The sequence below is a fragment of a genome, unplaced genomic scaffold, assembly GCF_019419815.1.
Source record: "Pyrus x bretschneideri cultivar Hongxiangsu unplaced genomic scaffold, Pyrus_bretschneideri_v1 Contig13, whole genome shotgun sequence".
NCBI lineage: Eukaryota > Viridiplantae > Streptophyta > Magnoliopsida > Rosales > Rosaceae > Pyrus > Pyrus x bretschneideri.
The window spans coordinates 3202706-3228476 of record NW_025999424.1 but is presented as its reverse complement, the minus strand read 5'-3'; the positions used below and the strand labels follow the sequence as shown (position 1 = coordinate 3228476).

The window sequence follows — 25771 nt, the reverse complement described above, 5'->3', positions numbered from 1 at the left end:
CCTAATGGAAAATTACATTAGTTTATAGGCTCGTTTGGAAGTGCTTTTAAAATGACTTGAAAATGCTTTTAAAGAAAATATTTTTGGTTCTAAAAGTACTTCAAGTGTTTTTATTTATTTTTAATATAGGATTTACTTGTATTTTGATAAAGAATTGGTTCCAAAAACATTTTCACTAAAAGTGTTTTCAACCATTTAAAAATACTTTCAAACGAACTCTATATTATTGGAGCATTGCTTGGCTCATTCCCTGCAAGAGTCGTTCCTCCTTCCTATAAATCAAAGCTTAACATATATACATAAACATCCCATAAAAATCACAGAAGGGAAAGTCTCTATTCGCATGTCAAACTATCATTAGATGGAAAGTAGGAGCTCCTATTTTTAGAAGGAATCAAGTATTATCCTCATCGTTAAATTTATTTTTTTATTTTTTAAAAAAGGAAAAGAAAAGTGAAAATTGGGGATAAACAACTTTGATTTTGTGCAACCAGAAATAAATATTTCTTCACAAAAATTAGTACAAGTTGACAATATGCAGCTTGTGTTGGGGACTTCATGTTGTAATTCACTCACTGATATGATGAAGCACAACTTGGTTGAAAATCTTGAGATAATTTCCCCTTGCCGCCCCAACCACCAAAAGTATGAAAATCCCCACCAAAGATTAATGCAACTACTCCAAGCCCCACCTTTATGCTTCTATTATTGGTATGGGAGTGTGTACGGTTGCCATACTTTATACTTCGGAGGAGGATTCTCTATTCTCCTATTCTCATTCTCTTTCATCTCCTCCTCTCACACATTCTTTTTGTCTTATTATTTTTATAAAAAAAATCAATATAAGATGTTGACGTGGCTTAAATGTTACCGTTCAAATAGGAGGGCATGGAAGGGTAGAGAGATTAGGAGAGTAGAGGATCATCCTCCTTATACTTCTGGGTTATTTTATAAGATCGTCTCTGCAAAAAAATCAATTAAAATTAAAGTCGTTTAGTTATCGAATTGTATAAAAATAGATACATGAAATTGACAAAAGCATTACGAACTATCTATGCATTTGCTATAATAAATTGACTAAACGATTTCAGTTTTTATTTATTTTTTTTTTTTTTTAGCAAATATGATCTTTATATAGTGATTCATAATATAAACGGTTATGATTATAAGCACAAAACTCTGTGATTCGAACTCAAAGAGTTTTGAGTAGGAGTTTTTACTCGTCCTTAAGTAGCCAAGCATTGTTCATATGTGACATATAGAACTGCAAACTCAATTATGCATTGTCATGCTAATGTGAGTTGTGGGTTCCTTTGCACCTAAGTTCAAGTTCTTCTTTTCATAATTAGAATTGCAAACTCGATTATACACCGTCATGTAGTTTAAATTTTTTTAAATGGGATTTTTATGCTCTCATTTTCACCTCTTACACTTCTCTTTTTTATAGCTATTGAATTTTATAGATCAAAGAAAAATCAAGAAACCGAATGACTCTGAAGAGTGTAGAAGGTCGAACAAGAGTATGGCAATACTACTAGCGTGGCATTCGATGTATGCGAAAGTTCATCTCCACGATGAATATGATTTATTTTCGCTGTTTCAAGCGGATATTCTACTTCAACTACCAAAAAGGTATCATACTCGGACGTATAAAATGGGGCATTTCCGCTCTAACCTAACTAGCCAACGATACCGGGAGTTGATAGATCCATTCACATAAAATCCTTCCAATGTGGACTAATTTCCATACATGATACGTGTGGTGTGAATTTATAAAACATAGCAAGCAAACTCTAGCTGTTTATAAATTGACATTTTTTTTTCAAATTTTAATTCATGTACAAAGCTTGCGTACGTCAACAAGTTTAAGCATCCACATTCCACACGTAGTTGTATTTATTAACAAAATATTTTTTTTTTTATCAAATTATTAAAATATTAATTTCGAATTTCGAATTTTCTTCAATATATATGACCACTAGATTTTTTGCGGCAGCACTTCATTTTAATCTTCTCGGTTGAAAAAATCAAAAAATGTTTTGACAATTATTAAATTATACGTGTAAAAATATATATAATTAAAAAATGTAAGCGTAGCGTGTCTTACTTTTGCTATTTTCTTTTTTAATTTTTTTAATTTAAAATGTCGAAAAGTCAGAACACATTGCCGGTTGCTTGCATAGGCTGCCAAAATAAAATGATTGTGGTGGCTGCACATAAACAATAACTAAAGAAAAGAAAAGGACGGGTGGTGATAAATGATAAATACAAAATTAAAATATGGTTTTGGAGAATTTTTTTTGTTTACAAGAATAATTAAACTGAAAAAGACACATCTAAAAAAAATAAATTTGGAGAAATATCTCTTTTTTTTTTTTTTTTTTTTAACAATCGAATTGTTAGTTTTTAGTGACACACCCCGACCGAGATCAGGGCGTGCTGGCCATCACGCAGAGGTGACGTAACCATGTGCACAGTGCGGAAGCTAATAAAACAATAATAGAAGAAGTACGAATAAATAAAAACTAGCATACATAAGGTAATGGAAATAAGTGCTAGCGTAAGTGAGACACAAGTTCAGAGCATAACGCCTAAAGCAGTCCAAACGAAAATGACGCGACAACAGTACACCTGAAGGTGACCTACGCTGGTGATCGTCTGTCAGAATTGCCGGGAAAGCCCTTTGGGAGAACCACCAACCTGCTAAACAGCTAGAACCTGGAGGGGCGCAAAACAATAGCGTGAGTGGGCAAAAACAAAGCTTTTCGAAAACCATTTCACAAAATAAGTTCTAACCCCTCGCCGTAAAACCTGTATACTTCCCAGAAGATAAACATATGTACACACACACACACACACACATATATATATATATACCAATCATGCTCAAGAATATGCCATGTAGGAACCTCAGAATGAAATGCAAGTGCTCAGGTATAAATCACATCAATAACATATAGTCTGGCAGCCGGAGTCACCTAACGTGACCTGTACGGCTGTATCTAGAGCTCAAATCTCAATCTCAATAACTAAACCTGCCCACGAGTCGGAACCACCTAAAGTGGTCTGTACGACATGCCTGGGTGTAATACATATAAACGCTCTAGTGCTACGATCACGTGAAGGCTGTGCGAATAATCGCGGGTCACCTACGAGTCGGAACCACCTAAAGTGGTCTGTACGACAGGACTGTGCACCTAACTTGGATCCAAGCTGAGCGTGTGGTGCGGGAGGTGAACAACACGTGAAGGACTGTGCCCTACTCTGGACGGGAGCACTAACACCGGGGGTGCAGGTTATGAGCTCTCTAAGCATCTCGAATCGCTACCGAAAGTAAACATGAATACACTTACCTGGCACGTACCTGTGCGTCCGCAGCACCCAACATGCATATGTGTATATATACAACTAATAATGCAACTAGCGATGCATAAATAACGATAATCTAATGCATGGCATATGGCAAATGATAATTCAAATCAATTTCTGGGAAAATATATGTATATAGGTATATACGGAAAACCAAAAGCCCACTCACTGGTAAGTGGAAGGGTCGTAACCCCCTACCTCGAGTGACCATGCTCGTCCTCGGGATACGTCTCACCTATATGCGAAAACTATAAAAACGTTAATTTTAAAGCACATAACCAAATTTTAGAAATAACTTCTCATACAAAGCTCAAATGGGGTGTATGAATACACCAACGTGATCTACTTAACCTCAGGAACATCCCCATATTTTTAAAATAATTTTTCACCGCCGCACACGCCCCCCACGCGCAGGCACGTGCCTGGCACGCTGACGGCGTCAACTGACGCCGTAGGGAATATTCCGTCAGGTTTAACAGATTCTGTCAACGGCGTCAGGAATATTCCGTCAGACTTGACGGAATATTCCGTCGTCTTCTCCGGCAAGCCTCCGACGCCGTCGCCGGCGCCGGAAAATCGGGAAAATTTCAAACTTCGATATCTTCTTCGTTTTTCATCCAAATTTCACAAAATTGGTACCAAAATGAAGCTTAGAACTAGAGGAATACAATCATACCACTTTCAAGGGCTAAAATCCACAAAATCTCACCTGAAAAATCAACCCAACTCCGGCCAACTTCGAAACTAGTGTTCCCGACGTCCAAATCCTTCAAACGAAGTTAACGAACCACCCCGAGCCTCCTAGGGACCTCCCCAAGCTACCTACAAGCTTGAAATTCTTTAAAACGTGAGAAATCACGTGTGCATGAACAGTACTCGAAATCGGACATCGTGGATTCGACGTGAAAACGATGGTGTTCTTACCTGAAAATGGTATAGTTAGACTCCTACAAGCCTCATGAACTCGAATATGGCCTTGGATTCCACGATCTGTGAAGGTTTGATAGGTTTATGGGTGTGTCCGTACGTGTTAAAGGAAATGGAAGGGGAATGGGGCTCGGGACAGGTGCAGGAAATATGAGGAAAAGGCTGTGGTGTGTGGGAAGGTGTGTGTGGCTCCAAACATGCCAACCAAAACTCAAAAACAACAATAAACGTAAAGGAACAAACTAGGGGCAAAACTGTCTTTTCACGCGTACGTTTCAACATTCCCGGGACGGGCTGTCACATTTAGAATGAAGAAGGACTTCTAAAATCAAATTTGCACAAAATGCATTAATACAATAAATTTTCGCAGTTGCGTTAAAACGTGGTCTACTACAAATATATGTGTTCATCTGACATTCTTTTCTGATTTTGGATAATAGAAGCACTGGGTCCCATCACAATTGATGATGGTAACCAAATCAGAGTGGGCTCCGTCTATCATGCTTCCCCCTGTCGCTGCATGTCATAAAGCTAAGTGTTACGCCATCTCAAAACAAAGGGTGGTTAGAGGGCTCGTTTTAACTCTCTGGGTTCTGGCCCTCCAAGATATTAATATTTTAATGAACAATACATGGCCATATTTGCCTCTATCTCCAACCGAATGCCAAAGTGCCATAGGACTCGTTTTAGCCCTGTCACAAAAAACCGCCTCCAACCGAGGGCCAAAAGGCCATAGGGCTAAACATAATTTATTATTTAAAAACTACAACTTAAATTCAAATCCAACGACTAAGTGACGTCAGCATGATTTTTATGTTGTTAAATATTTTTTTTATGTTGTATAATTTTTATGTTGTTAATGTTATTTAATATTGTTTCATATTGTTTAATGTTGTTTCATGTTACTTAATTTAATTTAATGTTGTATAATGGCTTAGGAAGTTATGGGAAAAAAAATTGAATTTAAAAAATATATGAAACAAATTTTGTAAAGTAGAAATTATAGGAAAAAAATGGCATTAAAAAAAATATGAAACAAATTTTGTAAAATAGAAGTTATAGAAAAATTATAATTTAGAAAAAAATATAAAACAAATTTTGTAAAATAGAAGTTAGAGGAAGTTATAGGAAAAAAAATTGTGTAAAATAAAATAAACTAAAATTGTAAAAAAAAATTCAAAAATAACGACTAGCTGATGTTAGCTAGCCGTTGCATTTGAAATTTGGCCTGGAATTCCTGTCGGATATTTATAATGCTAGAATTTCTGGCCCAGCCTGGGACTGGCTGGCTGGTTGGATTGGGCTAGCTGGTTGGCCCTTTCAGATTCCGTGGGGCCCACGAGCCCTCTGGCCTAGCCCTCGATTGGAGACGGTTTTCGGGCTATTTTCGGCCATCTAGACCCTTCGGTTGGAGATAACCTTACATGCCATGTATTTTTAGAAAGAGGAGAAGAGCCATTAGTACTGCGGTCTAGTGATATTTTTCTTCACTTGTAAGTGAGAGGTTTTAAGTTCGATTCTTGTCAAAGGTGAATTTGAACCACATTATTGCTAGCTTATTGTAAGGTTAAGCCCATCTCCTTCCCTTAGTGTAAGTAATATCATTTGTTCAAAAAAAAAAGAAAAAAAAAAAGGAAGAGGATTCTTCTCTCCCATTCTCATCTCTCTCATTTTCTCTTCTCCTACTTAAACGATTACGATTAAATCATGTCATCATCTTATATTAAATTTTTAATAGAGGCAAAAAAAAAAAAAAACAAAACAAAAGCAAAGTGAGAGGAGAGGGAGGAGGAGGAAGCGAAGGAAAATAAGAGGCGAGAGAATCCTACTGTATTGTATATAAAATTTGTCACATGATCGAAACCTAGCTAATTAGCGGTCATTTGCTGTTTTTTTTTTTTGATACATGTTTTTCTTTTCGTTATAGTTAGCGACGACAAAATTCCTTTTCTCTTTAGATAGAAGCAACATTGGGGAGATCTAAACCCCTAACTCAAATACAAAAGTAAATATGCTTAATTACTTGAATTACAAATATTTTACAATTAAACTGCTTAATTACTTGAATTACAAATATTTTACGATTAAATGAAGATTTAAAAGTGTTTAAGTAAAGTGGAAGTTCCAAGGAGATCAAATTTCGTGCACCCAAAACGAGTGTGACTTGCCGTAATTACTGACTTACTGACTGACATAATTAATTTTATGACAACAAAATTATAAAAATAAAAATTAATTTTATAAACAGGTGTCAGTCAGCAATTGAAACCATAGAAAGACTGTCTATTTTGTGTGCAGAAGAAGATTTGATCTCGTGTTAAAGGGCAACGAAAAGATGCCAAACATCCATCTGTCTAAAATTTCACTTTAAAATTTCACCGTCTATTCCGTGGACTTTCCGCTTGAAGTTGAGGATAGCACCGCACGAAACCACCAAGAAAAAACCCAATCGGTTTCTGAGAGCAGAGCACAAAACCAAGCAAACAACTCCACCTGCAGCAGGAAACAACACAGAAAAACAGAGAGTTTTAGAGAGAGAAAAACAGAGATTCTTGAGAGAGAGAGAGAGAGAGAGAGAGAGAAACAGAGGAAAAAGCTGCTTCCTTGATTGCTCGATATTACTATCAATGACCGCCAAAACCCAAGGCTCGAACAGAGTCACAGTTTCAGCCCCGCCGCCGCAGCAGCAGCCGCAAAGACCAGTGATAACACTCCCGCCGCGGCCGTCCGCGGAGGCCCTTTTCAGCGGCGGATCTGGGGCGAGCCCGGGTCCGATGACTCTTGTCTCGAGCTTCTTCGAGACCTACCCTGAGTCGGATTTCAGGTCCTTCTCTCAGCTGCTCGCCGGAGCCATGGGCTCGCCGGTGGGGTCCACAAGGGGGATGAGCTTTTTTAGCGATAACCCAGCTGATGGTTTGGGAAAATCAGGCGGAGGGTCCGAATATGGCGGGGAGGGCAGTTCTGGGTTTAAGCAGAGTAGGCCGATGAGTTTGGCGGTGGCTCGGCCGCCATTGTTTACTGTCCCGCCGGGACTCAGCCCCTCTGGGTTGCTTAATTCGCCTGGCTTCTATTCACCTCAGGTAAGTTTTGTTTAATCTCTACGAAATTTACTGTCACTGTTGGGTTGGTAAAAGCTAAAAGCTGCTTTCTTTTGTGTTAAGTACTAAGAAATGATGAATTTCTTCACAAAATTGTATGCAACGGAAGTTTGATTTATTCAAAAAATATCAATTTTTTGCCTATGCGATTCACCAAAGTTGTGTAAAGATGTTGCTTTTATAGGCGCAACTATATTAGTGCTTCTTGTGCTTGTGAGTGCTGAAAATATATGGCTTGTTTAGAAGCTCTTTCAAAATGATGAAAGCACTTTTGGGGAAGATGTTTTTGGCTTCTACAAGCACATAAAGTGCTTTTCTAGGTTTCATGTGTCTTTCCAGGTTTCACTTACATTTTTACTAAGGATTGATCCCAAAAAGATATTCACCAAAAGCAGTTTCAGCCATTTTAAAAGCACTTCCAAACAAGCCCATATAGTTTTGATTTTTCGATTGCTAATCATGTTCATTCTTGTATTGTGGTTATAATTCCTGATTAATGCTTCTTGTGATTGTACTTTTGTTAAAAGCTTCTCAAATGTGGTTAAACATATCAATATATTGATGCGTTCTTGTGACAGACCATATGGAACTAGACTTGTGTTGGTGTTATTCTGTATTGTCTTTCAACATGATACAATATGATTTCCGAAGATGGGTGACTGGAATTAGCATCCGGTATTCATGTATTTCTCTTCATATCGTTGCAGAGTCCATTTGGAATGTCACACCAGCAGGCCTTGGCACAGGTTACTGCTCAAGCTGCATTAGCCCAATCTCGTGTGTACATGCAACCTGATTACCAACCTTCTTCAGTAGCAGCCCCGACAGAGCCACAGGCATGTCAACCATCTTTAATGCCTGAGGAAGCTTCTCGGCAGCTTACATTGCCCTCAACATCTGATACTAAAAGTTCTGTGAGGCAATCCTCGGAGGCATCTCATTCTGATGGGAAATACCAACCTTCATCCACTGATAGGCCTGCAGACGATAGCTACAACTGGCGGAAATACGGGCAGAAGCTGGTTAAGGGCAGTGAATTTCCTCGAAGCTACTACAAGTGCACACATATGAATTGCCCTGTCAAAAAGAAAGTCGAGCGTTCTCCTAGTGGCGAAATAACTGAGATTATCTACAAAGGTCAGCATAACCATGAAGTCCCTCAACCGAGTAAACGCCCAAAAGATGGTGATCTGAATGGGCCTAAGCCTGAAAACGGATTACAAAGAAGGGTAGGAGATTCAAATAGGTTGAGTGAAAATGTAGCTTCTCACTCACAACCTGAAAAGGATCAGGAATCTACCGGAGCCGCTTCTGGACAGTTACCGGGGGGAAGTGACAATGAAGAGTTGGGTGATGGGGAAACTAGAGAAGGGGGAGATGCTGATGAACCAAATGCAAAGAGAAGGTATTTTTCAAGACTATCATTTTGCATAAAATCGTAGTATATTGTTTACCTTTCTTTCTTCTTAATATTAAAGTATCCATGTAAATGAGCGCAGGAACGTAGACGTTGGCGCATCTGAGGTAGCTTTGCCACAGAAGATGGTCACAGAACCAAAAATCATTGTGCAGACAACGAGTGAGGTTGATCTTCTCGATGATGGCTATAGGTGGCGCAAGTACGGGCAAAAGGTGGTGAAAGGGAATCCTCATCCAAGGTGGTTACTTCCTCCATATAAATATTTCTTATTTTCAGTTTTACGGATCGCATTATATGCAAAGGCAAGCACTCTCTACATTGTTTCTTACGTGTTAATACTCAATATTAATGAAGTAATAGGCTTGCATCTTTCTCGGCCGAGTTAAAATGGGCAATAAATTATTCCGAGAATTCTTTGCACATTATTTGTATGATGGAGGTGAAATCAAGAACTATTAGGTGATATATAGAGTTGGATTCGGAAAATCATTAGGGATTGGGATGAATTCAGGATTACTTATGCTCCAATTGATTAAGAAAGCTCCAATTGATTAAGAAACAACTACTTTCTGATCTTAGAGCGTCACATCCTTAGCATACATTTAAGCAATATGTGAACAATTTAATTCTAATGTTTTTGTTTCCACTGGAGAAATGATTTTCCTTTTGTGAGCATGTTATCTGATACAAACTTGTTAACAGGAGCTATTACAAATGCACGTTTGCGGGGTGCAATGTCCGTAAGCATGTTGAGAGAGCTTCCACTGACGCTAAAGCTGTCATCACTACATATGAAGGCAAACACAACCATGATGTTCCAGCAGCAAGAAACAGCAGCCACAGCACGGCCAATAATAGTGCATCACAGTTAAAACCACCCGCGTCCGGGGCTCCTCAGCATACCCTACTTAAAGGCAGAGAATATGGAAACAATGATCAGAGACCGGTACTTCTTCAGCTAAAAGAAGAACAAATCGTTGTTTGAAGTGCTTCAGTGACATACGTTATGTAAGTAAAGGTCAGCAGTCAAGTCCAACAACTAACACGATGCAAAATGAACGAATACGGAGAATAAAGAAAGGAAAGGTTTTTTGAGTGGTGAATGTCACTGGTGTGCGATCTTTGTTGATATGCATTGCCGTACATGTAGATGGTTTGTAGGTTTGGCTTCATAAGCCCGACATTATTTGTAAATACGAATGCAGAAATAGGGTTGTATTTGTGTAGAATTACGTCACGCTGAAATGCGAATATAGAAGTATACAACTGATGTATAAATGTGCTTTAAATCTACCCCGCTTTTTTTTCAATTATTTCCGTCTACATTTTTTTTTTTTTCTTTTTCGTTATATTTCTCACATGTAAGCTCGTGTGCCATTCATGAGAGAGCAAATGTCAGACATCCTGTCACATCCTAGTTCCGATTTCGCCGTAACACGATATTGTTCCTATCCCCCTTAGGGGCCCGACGTTCTCGTCAGCACACTTGTACCGAATGACAAAGTGGTTCTGATATTATCTTGTCATATCCTAGTTCTAGTTCCGTCGTAACACGATATTGTCCCCATCTCTCTTAGGGGCCCAACAAGACGATATTGTCCCCACCCCTCTTAGGGGCCGGACGTCCTCGTCGGCACACTCACATCGAATGACAGAGTGGCTCTGATACCATTCTATCACATCCCAGTCCCCGCTCCACCGTAGCACGATATTGTTCGCTTTGGGCTCCGGCCACGCCCTCACAGTTTTGTTTCTGGGAACTCAAACGAGAACTTCCCAGTGGATCACCCATCCTGTGCTTTGGGCCTCGGTCACTCCTTGATACCATTCTATCACATCCTAGTCCCGGCTCCACCGTAGCACGATATTGTCCGCTTTAGACCCCGGTCACGCCTTCACAGTTTTGTTTCTGGGAACTCAAATGAGAACTTCTCAGTGGGTTACCCATCCTGTGCTTTGGGCCTCAGTCACGCCCTCACAGTTTTGTTTTTGGGAACGTAGACGAGAACTTCCCAATGGATCATCCATCCTGAGAATGCTCTCGTTCGAACTCATTTAACTTCGGAGTTCTGATGGAATCCGAAACCAGTGAGTTCCCAAAAGGTCTCATGCTATAGGAGGTGAGCATGTACATATAAGGCACATCACCCCCTCTCAGTTAGTCGACGTGGGATGTTACACATCCGTTTCATGAGACAAGTAAAGGTAAGTTCTTAGGCTGTTTTTTGACTGGCACAAAGCCAAGCTACCTGGCTTTTGAGATGTTCATACTTTTTGGTGCGTGCTTTTGCGGGTTGTTTTGTGAGTGGCACAAAAGCAACCAAAACAAGTTGAAGCAGGACAACTGATCTGCCGTTTGGGAGATTGTATTTTGACTGCGAAAATACATCCAAGATATTTCTGAAAACCTCTTTATTTTTTATTTTTTTATTTTGACAATAGGGCGTAAACCCGAAAGAAAAAAAAAAAAAGATTACATAAGAATATCACGAGGCCACAAGAAATCATCTATATCTCCAACTAGTAACTGACAACAAGGAGGAGCTAGCTAAAAAAAAGCTTGAACCCAAATAGTCAAATTATCAGCAACAAAATTCTTTTCATGGAATATATGAGGAATTTCACAAAATCAACTTTGGCATATAAAAGCACGACAATTCAATGCTAAACTTTTCAGGGTGATCATCCACTTTTGCATTTAGAATCAATTGTACTGCAAGTACAGGATCCGATTCCACTATAATCTTCTTAAATCATTCATTCCACGCAAGTTGCAACCCAATAAAAACACTCCAAACTTCACCGCATAGAATCTACCTCGACTAAGATTAGCACAAAAAACCGGAGGCCCATGCCCCTGACGAGATTCTGAGGACACCACCAACACTAATGAAATTGACCACCCCCTTGCGACATCCATCAACATTAAGCTTTACCCATCACTTAGGAGGAGTTTCTCAACGAAGAAAAGCATGTGTTAGAAGGGGATTTATAGAGAAACCATATTCACCTACACCAATTTTTTAGGGAGCAAAATTTTGTTCAAAAATACTTTTGTTTCGCTAGTGCCACAAGAACTAGGGAGTGATACACAAAATAAATCTCCATTCCAAATTGTCCAAGACTAATATTTTGAAAGATATTCTTTTGGAAATATATTAGTACATGCATCGATAAAAATTTGATCAGGAACAGAGACTTTTTCAAACCTTAGCAGTAAAGGAACAATCTCTAAAGCCATGAATAATCGATTCAAAAGCACCATCACATCTGCCACATGAAGAATCCATGGCCACTCCCATCTAACTCGTTGTGCATTGGTCAATAATTTGTCAAGCAACAAGCCAAAGAAAAGAGAACACTTTAGGAGGAAGAAGAAACTTCAAGATAAAGCTCTTTCACCACTTGGTGTTCATATTAGCGCCAAGATCCAACACATAAGCAGATTTCGCATTAAAATTACCATCACTAGTTGATCTCCATATACATTTGTCTAACGAACCACCAATACTATCCACATGAATATTGATACTTATGGGTTGGTTTCAACTGTTTGGTAGCCCGTCCAAAATAATAAAAAACTGAAACTCACAATAATTTGAAACAATTATTTATTTGATCAGAAATTTTGCTTAATTTCCCAACTCATAAAATCTAGCACAACTAATAATGTACACCCTGCTTCTGGGTATAATCATACGTAGCTTTGGGGCTGTTGGGCAGTTTGCCTGCAACGTCCGTCACCACCCTCACCTCCCCATTTCATATAACATCACTCATCCCACAACTCGCTTTCTCTCTCTAATGTTTCTTAGGCGACATGTTATTGGAACAACTAAATGTGTTTTCTGACAATTCAAAACGCTTCTGACTATATTTGTTAGAAAAATGCAAAAACATATACGTACCATGGAAATATTCTCTAGAGAGGCACCTCGAAAATATTTTCGAGTGCTTTTTTAAAGAACGCTTTCAAGTAAGCACTCGTGTGCGAAAGTACTCCTACTAGTTTCTCTCTCTAAACTTTCCTTCTCTCTTCCCCGTCACTGTGCGACCGACAGTCCATTTTCCAACCAGAGACACCAAACACCGTGAAAGCATGAAAGCAACAAACAAACAACGGTTACATTCTCAAATTTCCCACCTTTTCCTCTTTTCCCAAATCACAGACCCCAAAAAAAAAAGCAAAACACAAAAACCAGAGAAAAATTATGAAGAAAAACATGGACCCACGTACTCAAATCACTGTCGATAAAAAAAACATTGTAAAAACGATGTTGTTGTTGCTTCCTCTGTTTCCGGACCGTTGGTCACGACATCCTCATAACGCCCCCGCACATTTCGCAAAAACCGAGGAGGGAGGACGACCGGCTCATTGGGACAGCCACCCAAATATGGCCGCCTCTGTTTTCTCAATTTTTTTTGGCTTCGAGAAAATGACTTCCATAATGCTGTAGGGGTGCCCTTCCCTTCCCCCTTATCGACCCATCTCCTGATCTCCGCCGTTCGATCCCTCGGCGATCTCCCCCCACATTCTCCGATCGATCGATGCTGGCGGGATTTGGTGGTGGCGATAAATGGGTTGCATCAGCTCCAAGCGGGCGGCTGCCTCGGCGTCTCCTTGTTACGAGTACACGGCCGCCGTCGCCGGCAATGGCTCCGTCCTCCTCGAGCCCTCTTCGTCCTCCTTAAAAAAGAACAACTCCGCCTCCGCTGCCAACAACAACAACAACGTTAGCCGATCCAAATCCAAACCAAAGTCCAAATCGAACTCTTCGGAATTTAAGAAGAGTGGTAGCAAGAGGGAACCACAGAATCAGAATCATCGTCCGGGCGACGTGTCGGAGGATCGGAGCGTCATCGGCGGCAGAGAGTCGAAGAGGAGCAGGAAGGAGAAGGAGGGGTCTTATCACAGCCATAATAGTCACAATGGCGGGAAAGGTAGTGCCTTTAGCTTCAGATTGGGTTTTTCAAGTCGTTCTTCTTTGGAGGCTGAGCAAGTCTCCGCCGGCTGGCCCTCTTGGCTCAGCGCCGCCGCCGGCGAGGCCATATACGGGTGGATCCCCCTCAAAGCTGATGCTTATGAGAAGTTGGAAAAGGTACATTTTGATTGATCACCTTCCCATTTTGCAGTAGTTTTAATGAAATTATTAATTAATCACTAATAAATGCTAACGCGATGTTTATTACGTATAATAATCACATTTTAGATTCCATCACGCAGATGTTTTCCTTCATCCATGTTGGTTTTGATTTTGTCTGATACGAGCGATATACTATTTTAAACCTATTTTAAACTAATCTAAATTGCGAGGTGATAAATTGAATTCGAAATGAACAAGAGGATCACGTATGCGCTATTGTCATTATGACTGCGCCCACGTCCACACTTTTGGTTTTGATTCTTTAAGTAAAACATATTTGCTTACTTTATTCTTTGTTGTGCCCCAACTTGAAGTTTGTCGAGAGTGCGAAGCACGAGTGGAAAATGTATCCTCCTATCGAAAAATGTGTTTGTTCTAGTTGAAAGTGCACATCTTTAGTTTGTTTAAATGTGGAAGCCTTCAAGAATCTTGTAATGGGATTTTGGTTCTTGATGTAATTCAATGTTGGTTTCCAATGGATTGACCTACATTGTTCTAGATTTTGAATTTGCTTACAGTTCATCGATTTTTTACATTAGTTCATTTCGAATGCTTGCAGATTGGACAAGGTACATACAGCAGTGTGTTCCGAGCAAAGGATGTCGAAACTGGGAGGATTGTTGCACTCAAGAAAGTACGCTTTGACAATTTTCAACCGGAGAGTATTAGGTTTATGGCTAGAGAGATCATGATTCTTCGCAGGCTTGATCATCCGAACATCATGAAACTGGACGGAATAATAACATCTCGATCATCAAATAGCATATACCTTGTATTCGAGTACATGGAGCACGATCTTGCAGGACTTGTAGCTAGTTCCGAGATCAAATTCACCGACATGCAGGTTAGCTTCTTGCCTAACAAGTTTTGCTGAACCGTGTGACCATTGCCATACAAGTCAATAAAGTTTGGTTGGTCTTTCTTCTGTGTAGATTAAATGTTATATGAGGCAGCTATTTTCCGCAGTCGAGCACTGTCACTTAAGAGGTATTATGCATCGAGACATCAAAGCCTCAAATATTTTGGTAAACAACGAAGGGATTCTAAAGTTGGGAGATTTTGGATTGGCGAATGTCATTAACTCAAAGAGCAAGCGACCACTGACCAGTCGGGTGGTGACCTTGTGGTACCGTCCCCCTGAACTTTTGATGGGGGCAACTGAGTATGGAGTTTCGGTGGATCTCTGGAGCGTCGGCTGTGTATTTGCAGAACTGTTTCTAGGAAAGACTCTCCTTAAAGGAAGAACTGAGGTGATTACAATGTTAATGTCCAACGCTAAGTTTCTCTGATTATGGATTTTTAATAGTCCTCATTAGCAATATGGGATTTAGAATTCGAGATGAAGTTAATCGCTCCCCTCTCGTTTTACAGGTCGAACAATTGCACAAAATTTTCAAGCTTTGTGGGTCGCCACCTGAAGAATACTGGAAAACGTCAAAGCTTCCTCACGCAACTATGTTTAAACCGCAGTACAATTACGAAAGTTCTCTTAAGGAGAGGTGTAAAGAGTTTCCAACTACTGCACTAGACATGTTAGAGAATCTCCTTTCCGTAGAACCTTACAAGCGCGGGACTGCCTCCTCTGCCCTAATGTCCGAGGTAAAATTCCATGAAAATACTCTCAAACTTGTGATGGAAAACTACTTTCAGCATTGTTTGAAGAGACGTTCGTAAGAGTATAAAAATTCTGCCTTTGGTGATTTACTTGTTTATTATGGCCTCTTTTCTTCCAGTACTTCAAAACAAAGCCTTATGCCTGCGATCCGTCACATTTGCCAAAGTATCCTCCTACAAAAGAAATGGATGCTAAAAATCGGGAGGAATCACAAAGGTAAAATTCTTCGTTTAAACTAAGGTTGTAGTTCAGATGTCTGTGGGACTCTGCAGGTGTTTTCCCATTTCTAATTGCGATGTTTACATAGAAGTGATTTCAAATGTAATACTTGTAGATTAGACCATGCTTTAATGTTTACGTTGGCATAATTAGACGGCTGTATTACATTTTCAGGAAAAGACCTGGTATTCGAGAACGAGAGACAACAAGGAAACCAAGGAGAGTCCGTAAGGCCTTGCACGAGTCAAATGGTTCCGCTAAAGTGGCACCAAAAGAGGTCTTTCTCTATCTCTTATTGCTTGCCTGTGCGTGCGTGTGTTTTTGTGTAATGGAAGCTAGAAGCAAGAAGCAAGCTAGTTCTAACCAAGTGATTTATCCTTTGACTGTGCAGGATGGGCAAGACGATCATACTCAATCTGCTCGTAGAATCAATGGTGGTAACCCGTTTATCCCAAAGGCGAAAGGAGGGCTTCTGCGCCGAGAGTCTAATCTAAAACCGCAATTTGATACAGTTTCGGAGAATTGCGAGTTGAATGCATCACAAGGATACAGCACATTGTCTTCCGTACAAATCTCAGCAGCAAGCGGCTTTGCATGGGCAAAAAGGGGAACTGAGGATGGTACTAAATCCGCAGTTTCAGATGGCTCGAAAAGCCAGTTCAGTGCACTTGACGCAAATTTCGCAAAGAGTACATTTGACCTAAAACAAGGATATAGAACTGGCAAGACTGCGATACGAAAGCTTAGAACTTTCGACACGTCTGAACTTATTAGTACAGGAGAGCCAGATGATACAGGAAACGACATGGTAAGGACAGAGAACACAACCGTCTTTGACACAGTTGATCCAGATGCTTTACACTTAATCACTACGACTTATCCTTCAACAATGTTATAGGATTCCGTTGTGGAAGAGAACCGTGCCATTGAGTTTTCCGGACCCCTACTTTCCCAGCAATGTGGAATCGACGAACACTTGCGGAGGAACGAAAGCCATATACGCCATGTATCTCGAAGATCAAGGTTCGAAAGAGGTATGCGCGCGAATCTTAATCCAAATGGAGCATAAATTATCGTGTTATTATACATATACCATATTAACTACTCGTTACATTGCTCATCGCTTATGTTACAGAGGTAGAACACCAGCCTTTAGAGGTGACCATATGAGACAGTGATCTTTGTACAAATAGTTGTATTATACACGACAATGGCAAGGGCGATTACGTGTGATGAATCGAACTTAATTTCCTCAAGAGAAATTATGCAAGAGCAGGCAATGCTTGTTGAATCAAGCGATTTGGAGCTCAGAAGACATTTTTCTCTTGCCACATTATTTCATGTGTCACGTACACTCTGTGCCCTAAACCAAAGAAAGTCTAAGTTCTTCATACAAATTTGCGCAACACCACCATCGGGCATTTTTAGCGAACATCTAGGCAACCCCAATCAAATTTTTCACAAAGCCAGAACTGTTTGCCCTTTCCATTTTTCAAGTGCTGCAGATTTTTTTTTTTCTTGAATTATATGATGGGCATAATGAAATTTCATTTATTTAAATGCAAATATAGTATTATGTTAAAGTCTACAAACAACTATTCTGTTTTATCTGTTTGATTGACGATGTGATGTCTCTAAATTACTCTTGATTCACGCAATGGATATTAAAGCACGGGTGAAAAACAATATTTTATAATATCCTAACTAACTAACCTAACTCGAGTACAAAAAAATAGCGAGAATGTCGTAATTAATTAACCTAACTCACGTCAACGGCTCATTTGTCTAATCGAATTGTTGGTTGCTTATAGATCGCTTCTTTGAGTACTATGCTATAGTGGTTTTCATATTATAAAAAATTCAAAATCAAAACTTGATACCCTTTTGAAAAATTCAAATCAAGAGTGGACAAATTTGTAATTTCCTTGTGGAAACCAAAAAATAGGGGAAATGAAACCAAAACAAAAAAACAAAAATCAGAGACCAGGGACAATGAACTACGACTGAATTAATCCAAATCCCAAAATTAAAAAAAAAAAAAAAAGCACAAATTGAAAGAAACAAATGGTTTTTTTTATAGAGATTTTAAAAGCAATAAATTAGGTTTATAGATTTTAGAAGCAAGAAAATTGGGGGTTTAGAGAAAAAGGAAGATGTAGGGCAAACAGATCGCTTGTGCTGCAAAAACTGGAGCAGCAGAGCGGCCATGGAGCCCCCAACCGCAACCTCCCCCGGAAGAAAGAAGGCCGGGTTGTTAATGTGCGCCCAACGCACTAACGTGCGCCACGAATAAACCTCTCCCGTGGAATACCACGCCGCCTCTTCCTTAAGAGGGAAGCGCCCGGCCTCGGGCGCCATTTTCTCTCCTCCCTTCCTCCTCCATCATTTTATAGTCAAACCCTAACCACATTTCCCAATACGCCCTCGCTTTTTCAACTCACCGTCAGGTAAATGCTTTTTCTGTTTTACATTTTTTTGAGAGATTCTAGTTACTTTTTTATTTGCCCTTTATTTATTTTTTTTAATTTTGTATTACGATTTAGTGGAAACTTGCAAGTAGATGTCTTAACTTCGATTCTCGTTAAATGAAAATTTAAATCACATTATAGCTGTCGCGTTGTGAGGTTGAGTCCACTCCCCATCGGGTCGTTTGGAAATGCTTTTAAAATGACTGAAAATACTTTTAGTAAAAATGTTTTTAGGTTCTTAAAACACTTTAAGTGTTTTTTTTTTCTTCATGATTAACTTGTATTTTTATTAAGTATTAATTTTAAAAACATTTTCATCAAAAAACACTTTTAGCTATTTTGAAATTATTTTCAAACGAGCTCTAAAAAAGTAGACCCCTTGTCTTCCCACTTACTCGACCAACGTCACCCACCCATTTCTTACATCAAATCCATAACCCAACCATGGTTCAGTTTTGTTTGGTTTCAACCAATAGCTACAGTTATAACCAAACCAAACCAAACCAATCCGATCTATAGTATGATTGTAATTTGGACATCAAACTGATCCAAGTTGTATCTGTCCAACATTGTATCATCAATTCCATCTAAGTTGTGAACTTGTGATATAAAAGGGACTCGAAGGAGAAGAAGTAATTGCAAACACATTGTTGCTCTGGTATCCAAAGTAATCCGAATATTAAACCTTAGTCCTAATAAATCCTAACTCCTAAACTAGTTTTATCAAGCTAATGCTAATACATACAAGCTACAGAGTTATACAAGACTCACCAGTATATATGTATTTTAACGCTAATTAATCGCGATTATTGAAACGCTACTACAAACGAACATCTCGATCACCAATTTCGCCACTAATGTGTGTATATCGGTAAGTCTAGATGGCGTGCCCTGCATCTCATCCTCTATGTCATTCATCGTCAATGGTCACAAGACTCGGTATTTGGCCGTGATCAACAAAATCAATCTTGTTCAGCCTCATACAACAGAGCACTTCCTCCGGCAGTTCTTCCTGTTTCTGTGCCTACAAAAAGCACGAAAACAGCAAGTTAGTAACACGAACACAATTTGGAGACAAACCGATGAATATGCCAGCATTAGTGAATGTGACAGGGTTTCTGGTTACCTGGATGGTTAAACCCATGTCCAGCATTCCGTTTTTCAGACGTTCTCTAAAAGATTCGAGACCCTTCCTCGATATGTAGCTGAAGCGATGAATGTCCAGATCGATCTCAAGGTAATTAGGACCCTGCATGTGAGAGTGCTTGATGAAGTCAAACAGACGTGGTATTTTCCAGTATTGTAAAACTTAGCAATGTCAAACGTTCAGTGTTTACCTTATAAAAATTGTGCTGAGGACGCGAAAGAACTGGTTTTTCGTTATATGCATTTACAAGCTTCTTTTCAGCAGAACTCAGACCGAGATCCTCAGGATTAACCAACCCAGCCATGATCTTTAGCCTTTCTCTAAAAGGTACAATGGAGTCCTTCGCAAATCCTTTAACCTTTTCCGTTTCATCGTCAACCAATTTCTGAAACATCACATAGATCAATAGACTGAGTATACCAACAGATAATCCAAACGTTAAGTCCAAGACAATTTCACAAAGAGGTAATTCGAAATAAAGTTACCTTGATGCTGTCCTGGAATTGAGGAGAGATGTCTTTCTCAAAATTCTCAGAAACTTTGAAATACATTACGAGACTCATTCCTTCTCCATCACTATCACCAAGGAACATTGCAGCGGGATAAGTAGGCAACTGCAATAATGCAGAAAGCAATACCATAAGAAACAGTTGAGAACAATGTAAATAATAAAACATACCAGCATAAATTTGTTCTCTGAGAGTACCTGTATATTTACAATGAGGAGCGGAGGCACTTTTCCATCGGCTTTTACTTTGGGAAGCTCAAGATGCTGGGCAATGTGATGTATCTTCTTGGGGCATACAAATAGATCAACACCTATTGGAGTATATGGACTGTAGTTTGGAGCAGGTGACTTTCGTTTATCCCTGATCAACAGAAAATATTATTCTCATTAGAGCAAAGAAAACTCGAAAAAAGAGTAACTAGTTTCAAATTCAGTGAGGTTGGTTTTAAGAAAGAAAAACCAAAATCATACTTGAAATAGTTCTCGCCACGGAGTTTAAAAGTTGAGGGTGGAATCTCAGACCAAGATCCTGAAGTCAGCTTTTCCACTCTACAACATGGAATGATATATCCTGGTCTAGGACGATACAGAAACCTTCTTGATTGACCTGCGGATATATCGATGATATGCTCAATTACAATCTCAAAATTCTAAGTTTTCTTCCTATTCAAAGACAGTTAAAGTATTTGAATACTTACATTGTTCAATGGTTTCGTCTGCATCACACGATCTCCTCTTAAAAGAAAGCCTGAAAACTGCTGATGGCTTTCTTTGTGCCTGTGGACCCAAACTCTGCGCACTTAAAATCTTATCGTTGAAACTTACAGAAGGTACCAATCGTGGCAAGCCAGATTTAAGCATACTGTCTTGAATTTTTTCATTAGAATCACGTCGATCCTCTCTAAGTCCTTTAAAGCTTCCATAAGAATGATCCTGAATATTCTTCCTCTTGCTACGCAGTTCGTCAGCCTTCCCCATGAACTTATCTGATATACCTCCATCTATTTTTGTATAGCTTTGGTATTCTTCATACTTACACCCGTTATCCACAAAGCGTGCGGATCTTTCGTACTGAACTACTTGGCCACCTGAGATATTCCCAATTGGGTTGCCTCCTAATGGAAAACCATCTGTTGAACAAGGGAAGAAAATTAAAACCAAAACAAAACAAAACCGCTTTCCAATCAAACATGACGAAACCAATGTCTATACTCTGTGCGTGCGTGTGTGTGTGTGTGTGTGTAAGTGGTTGTAGGCTGATGACCAATACCTCCGTGTATACTGATAAATTCATCATCCGAGTCAGACTCCAGAATACTCACTGAATCGAACCAAGCTTCCTCTTGGGATATTACTGCAAGTGATAACTTTCAAAATATGAGATTCAAGAGCTAAAAAGTTGTCAGCATTTTCGGTTGAAAGATGTTGCAATCTGAAGAAAATGGAGCACAAACCATTTGAATCATATTGGTGGTGCCACTGCATTTGGGTGAGTTGGAACGTTGAACTAGAAACCTTAGATCTTCTGCGAGTAGTTGTTGCGCCATTCTCAAAGTCCATATGAACAAACTCGCTCACAGAATAATCAGTTACGCGAGCTCCTGCATCGCTGTTTCTCTTCTTGGCACCGCTATTTCTTTTCCTGGTACCATCGGAAGCAGAGCAGGTTATGTTTCCATGGCGTTTGCTGACTCTCTGACGGTGTTTCTTCCGTGATTTAATTGTTCTGGACGGGGTTGACACGCAACCACCCATCGCAGCTCTTTTAGATCATACAAGTCCAACCACAACGATGTCTTCACAAAGTCGTCCAATTTGTGTTCCTACGTAGAACAACTGAAACAAAACGCATCACAGAAGTATGAGATTTGCATAACTTCTTCACTCTTTAAGGGGGAGGAGGAGAAACTCCAGAACCTGATGAGGCTTGATCAGCATATTTTTTGCTCTTAAACTTCTTACTTACCACTTTAATGTTCTATTAAAGTATGATTAAATTACCTTAGATAACAAGCTATCAAATTAACCATGCCTTACAAATGCTAATATATGTTTTACGCTCACATATCACTTGCAACAACTGATCTAATCTCAGAATTGCAGCACTAATAATGGCATAAAAAAATTCAAAAAATATATTAAAAATGAAAAGAAACAGAAAGAAGCAAAAGAATATCCTTGCAAATGGAACCACTGCTAATATCAACCAAAAAGTACGCAAATTTCAAAGCATAAATTCTCAAAAGTTGCAGCATTACCTACCCGGAAAACAATTCTGCATCTTTTTGTATGAATTTCAAACTGACAGATGCATACATTTAAGGGGAGAGAGAGATAGAGAGAGAGAGCCCTTTGAGTTTCAAGGAAGCTCCAACTTTGAGTTTCAAAGAAGATATTAAAAATGAAAAGGTAGAAGAAACGGCAGGAGACCCCACTTGGGCCACTTCCACCGATGTTAAAGAAGACAAATGAATAGGTTTGCAAATTGCAAGCAATCATAAATAAAATGTTAAGATGACGCTTGAGTTATCCGGAATAGGATCCTCTACGTGAGATCCGAATGACCAATCAATCGTTTTTGTTCATTATACAGTTAGAATTTATTTTGAAATTTTTATTTAAAGTTGAATAGAAATAATACTTAACAAAAAATAACCGCACAATATACAATAAACAAATATGATTGATTGATTATTCGGATCCTCATCGAGAGGATCCTGATCCGTGTTATTCCATGAGCAAACCTACTTATCCTTTCAGTTACAGTTAATGAATTTTTAATGTCCAAATATCATAATTGAAATTGTTCATTTTTTTTATTATCGTCTAAATTTGTTGTATATGCAAAAACTTAATTTTTTGCATATATGATTTTTAGATGATGGTAAAGAGAATAATGATCTTGATTATGACGTTAAAGATTTTTTAATCGTAGATTAGGGACAAGTAGGTTCCAATGAAAGGACGCAAGCATTATTCAAAAGTTGATATTTTTTTTAATGAAAAAGGAAAAGACCGACAATTCGTCCCCATCAAAAGGATGATAAAAGTGTAAAAATGTGATATTTCCTGAAAACCCCAACAAACAAATATGAAATAAATCACAAACAACGCAGAAAATGCAGTTCCAAAAAATTAAGAAAAAACTAAAGCAAGTGCAACATATGGAACGTGAGAGCCTTTATGGATGAAACTCAAGATTTAAATCTTCCAACAAAAACCCAGAAAATCAACCGCAATCAAATTTGAGGAAAAACAAAATCCAGTGCAGGATATGGTCCAAAAAATAGACAGAGATCGTTAAAAACATCAAGCTTTACCTTGTTGCCGGAATGCTGCAGACTCCCTCTCTCCGAAGCAACAAAAACACGAGAGAGAGAGATTCAGACGGGCGGATGGGTCCGACTCCGGCAGTGTCGAATCTGGGTCCGGTATCGGAGCTAGCTGCTTGTCTTCCTTGAAGCTTGGATTAGTTAAATTACAAAAAAGAAAAAAAAAAAAACCCTTTAAATATTAATGGAAGAACAAGAAGAACAGGAGTTACGATGAGAAGGGTTGGTGGGCGTTGTGATGTTCGTGTGTATATTGTTGGCCTTGAGTTTAGCAAATTGTGTCCGAGATTTCGGTGGGAGAAAAACAGAGAGATAGAGAGAGAGGGTTGAGGTTGTCAATACTTGTCATCACCTTCAACAAAATCCGGATTTAACAGATTTTTTCCCACTCGTTTTTCTGTTTACCAAGACACCACCTGTCTATTCGTTACCATTTTGGAAAATAGTTTTTTGTTATTTTTTTTTAAATATAAAAATAGGTGAAAAACGCCTTTGACGAACTGTTTCGTGAAGATATAATAAAAAACGAAAAACACATACACCAATGTTTAGCTTAAGTTTTGTAAAACTTCAAATTGTTATTTCTTCCGTTTTTCAAAAATGGTTTTCAAAATAATATCTGAGTTTTAATAAATAAATAAAATTTATAAAAAAGACATTATAAAAAAAGTTAGAGGTTTAATAAATAAAAATTAATGTCGCTATCACCACCACCTCTTACTACTGTCATCGCCACTACCGTATCTTCAACCATCATCACCTTTGTCACCATAGTTACCACCACCTTTACCAACTCATATACGGCCATAACTGACATCGTCACCATCTTAGCATGACCATCATAACTTGTACCTCCGTTGCCATCATGCCCACCAGTAACACCACAATCACCACCACCTCAACCATCTCCGCCAAATCATCCTCACCTCTCAACTACTATTTTCACAACCATCCCTCATAACCATCGTTAACACAACTACCACCATCGTAGTCGCCGCCACCACCACCATGCCCTCCGCCATCGCCCTCTACCTAGGTTTGCAACCACATATGTCCCACCACCACTAACACCTTTATTTTCACCACTACTCCAACCCCCAGTTTTACACACACATCCTTACCACCACCTCCACCATTGTACCAAACATAAATTTGTATTATAGATACATACATACATACATACGTACATACATACATACATACATACATACATATATATATATATTACATTTGGTATCGGACGTGTTTTGACTGTTTTCAATGTTTTCATTCTCTAAAATCATTTTTGAACTAAACCATCAAAGCATTCTCAAATCATCACAAAATTGAAAACTCATATCATATTCGTTTACAGAACAATTTTAAAAAAATCATTTTGTAAAACGTTACTGAATGGATCCTAAATTTTCTAGATATCTTGTTGCTATCCGTCCTATGAATATATGAATTGTTTTTATTTTCTTGGTTGTTAAAATGTTTAAGCTTATTTCTAAGAATGTGTATTGCTAGGTTCCCACACAAGAGAAACTTATTTAGACAGAAAACGACAGTGTGGCAATCTTTAAGCCACTCACACCTGAAATACAATCCGTTTTTCCATAATCATCATTTATATCTCTAAGCTCATTCCTTTTCATAATTTTCTAATTGTTAGTGGAGTGTTAGTTTAATGATATTAACTTACAAGTGTTTCTAAGTCAAAAGAAATTTGATGATCTCAGCTCTTCATCTTGGTCTAAGCTTATGGGAAGCCACAAAATCACGTGTATTAACATGTAGTTAATGATTTTTTTTAGATTAACATGTAATTTAACGGCCAGAATCCTAACGTACTCTCTAATGCAAGTAAGTTTCACGTATAATATTAAGACTAATCTTAATTAGAGAATGTAACATGAATACAGTGTATAACATTGTTATTTAACAATTGATTCATCATATATATATAATTCAACGTTGCATGAATTGGCATGGGCCACATGGTCACACATGTAAACTCGTGCTGTATTAATATGACAATTGGATGTGACCCAAACAAAGAGATTGTCTGCCTGCCGTTTTGCATAATTATATGGTTTACAGCTTCATCCAGCTGCTTTTGCTTCCCTATTTGTTTTTCTTCCTTGCTCTTTTCTGCCTTCACAGACTCACAAGTCCACAAAATTACACCTGTATTTGGATGCATGCCCTAATGAAAATAGCAACTGCTACCAATGCTTACAAGTTACAATCAGCATCCAAGCAAATTTTACGACACTTGTCATCAATTTTAATTCCCTATATATTTAACCTTTTTATGGCTAAAACCTTTTTACAAGCTATATGGTGGGACTATTCAATATCCATACCCTTATTTTTACCTCCCAAACAACCTTCTCAATTTCTGGTCATTAGATTGAATTAATCAAAGAATATCAAATGACATAAATTAACAAAAAACATGTAAGAGGTAAAAATGGGTACCAAAATTTTTGTTTAAGCTCGAATAATGGATGCCATGCACATCACAATCATGCTAATTAAA

At 38.6% G+C, this 25771-nt stretch overlaps 3 protein-coding genes across 6 annotated transcripts; 2 read left to right on the top strand and 1 right to left on the bottom strand.

The window, feature by feature from the left end:
- Positions 1-6641: 6641 nt before the first annotated feature.
- Positions 6642-10127, top strand: LOC103951028 (probable WRKY transcription factor 3). Of its 2 annotated transcripts, XM_048578990.1 has the most exons (5): positions 6642-6844; positions 6886-7376; positions 8102-8799; positions 8894-9052; positions 9517-10127. In XM_048578990.1, exons 2-5 carry the CDS (start codon positions 6924-6926, stop codon positions 9797-9799), a joined length of 1593 nt encoding a protein of 530 aa, XP_048434947.1. In that variant the 5' UTR covers positions 6642-6844; positions 6886-6923; the 3' UTR covers positions 9800-10127. The 2 variants fall into 2 exon arrangements, with proteins under 2 accessions (XP_048434947.1, XP_009360587.2); XM_009362312.3 differs by having other exon boundaries at positions 6642-7376.
- A 2678-nt stretch (positions 10128-12805) lies between these two features.
- LOC103951027 (cyclin-dependent kinase C-2 C) lies at positions 12806-17400 on the top strand. The gene is made up of 9 exons (XM_009362311.3): positions 12806-13913; positions 14518-14802; positions 14891-15208; positions 15330-15557; positions 15692-15789; positions 15967-16069; positions 16184-16600; positions 16691-16826; positions 16928-17400. The coding sequence occupies exons 1-9, from the start codon at positions 13392-13394 to the stop codon at positions 16960-16962; spliced, it is 2142 nt and encodes a 713-aa protein (XP_009360586.2). The 5' UTR covers positions 12806-13391; the 3' UTR covers positions 16963-17400.
- Positions 17401-18841: 1441 nt separating this feature from the next.
- Positions 18842-23600, bottom strand: LOC103951026. Of its 3 annotated transcripts, none has more exons than XM_009362307.3 (10): positions 23236-23600; positions 21370-21751; positions 21186-21269; positions 20614-21045; positions 20387-20522; positions 20114-20276; positions 19893-20021; positions 19598-19792; positions 19387-19509; positions 18842-19284 (listed from the first exon to the last, which is right to left on the bottom strand). In XM_009362307.3, the coding sequence occupies exons 2-10, from the start codon at positions 21668-21670 to the stop codon at positions 19171-19173; spliced, it is 1677 nt and encodes a 558-aa protein (XP_009360582.1). In that variant the 5' UTR covers positions 21671-21751; positions 23236-23600; the 3' UTR covers positions 18842-19170. The 3 variants fall into 3 exon arrangements, with proteins under 3 accessions (XP_009360582.1, XP_009360584.1, XP_009360583.1); XM_009362309.3 differs by lacking the exon at positions 23236-23600 and adding an exon at positions 22174-22356; XM_009362308.3 differs by lacking the exon at positions 23236-23600 and adding an exon at positions 22178-22356.
- Positions 23601-25771: the final 2171 nt, after the last annotated feature.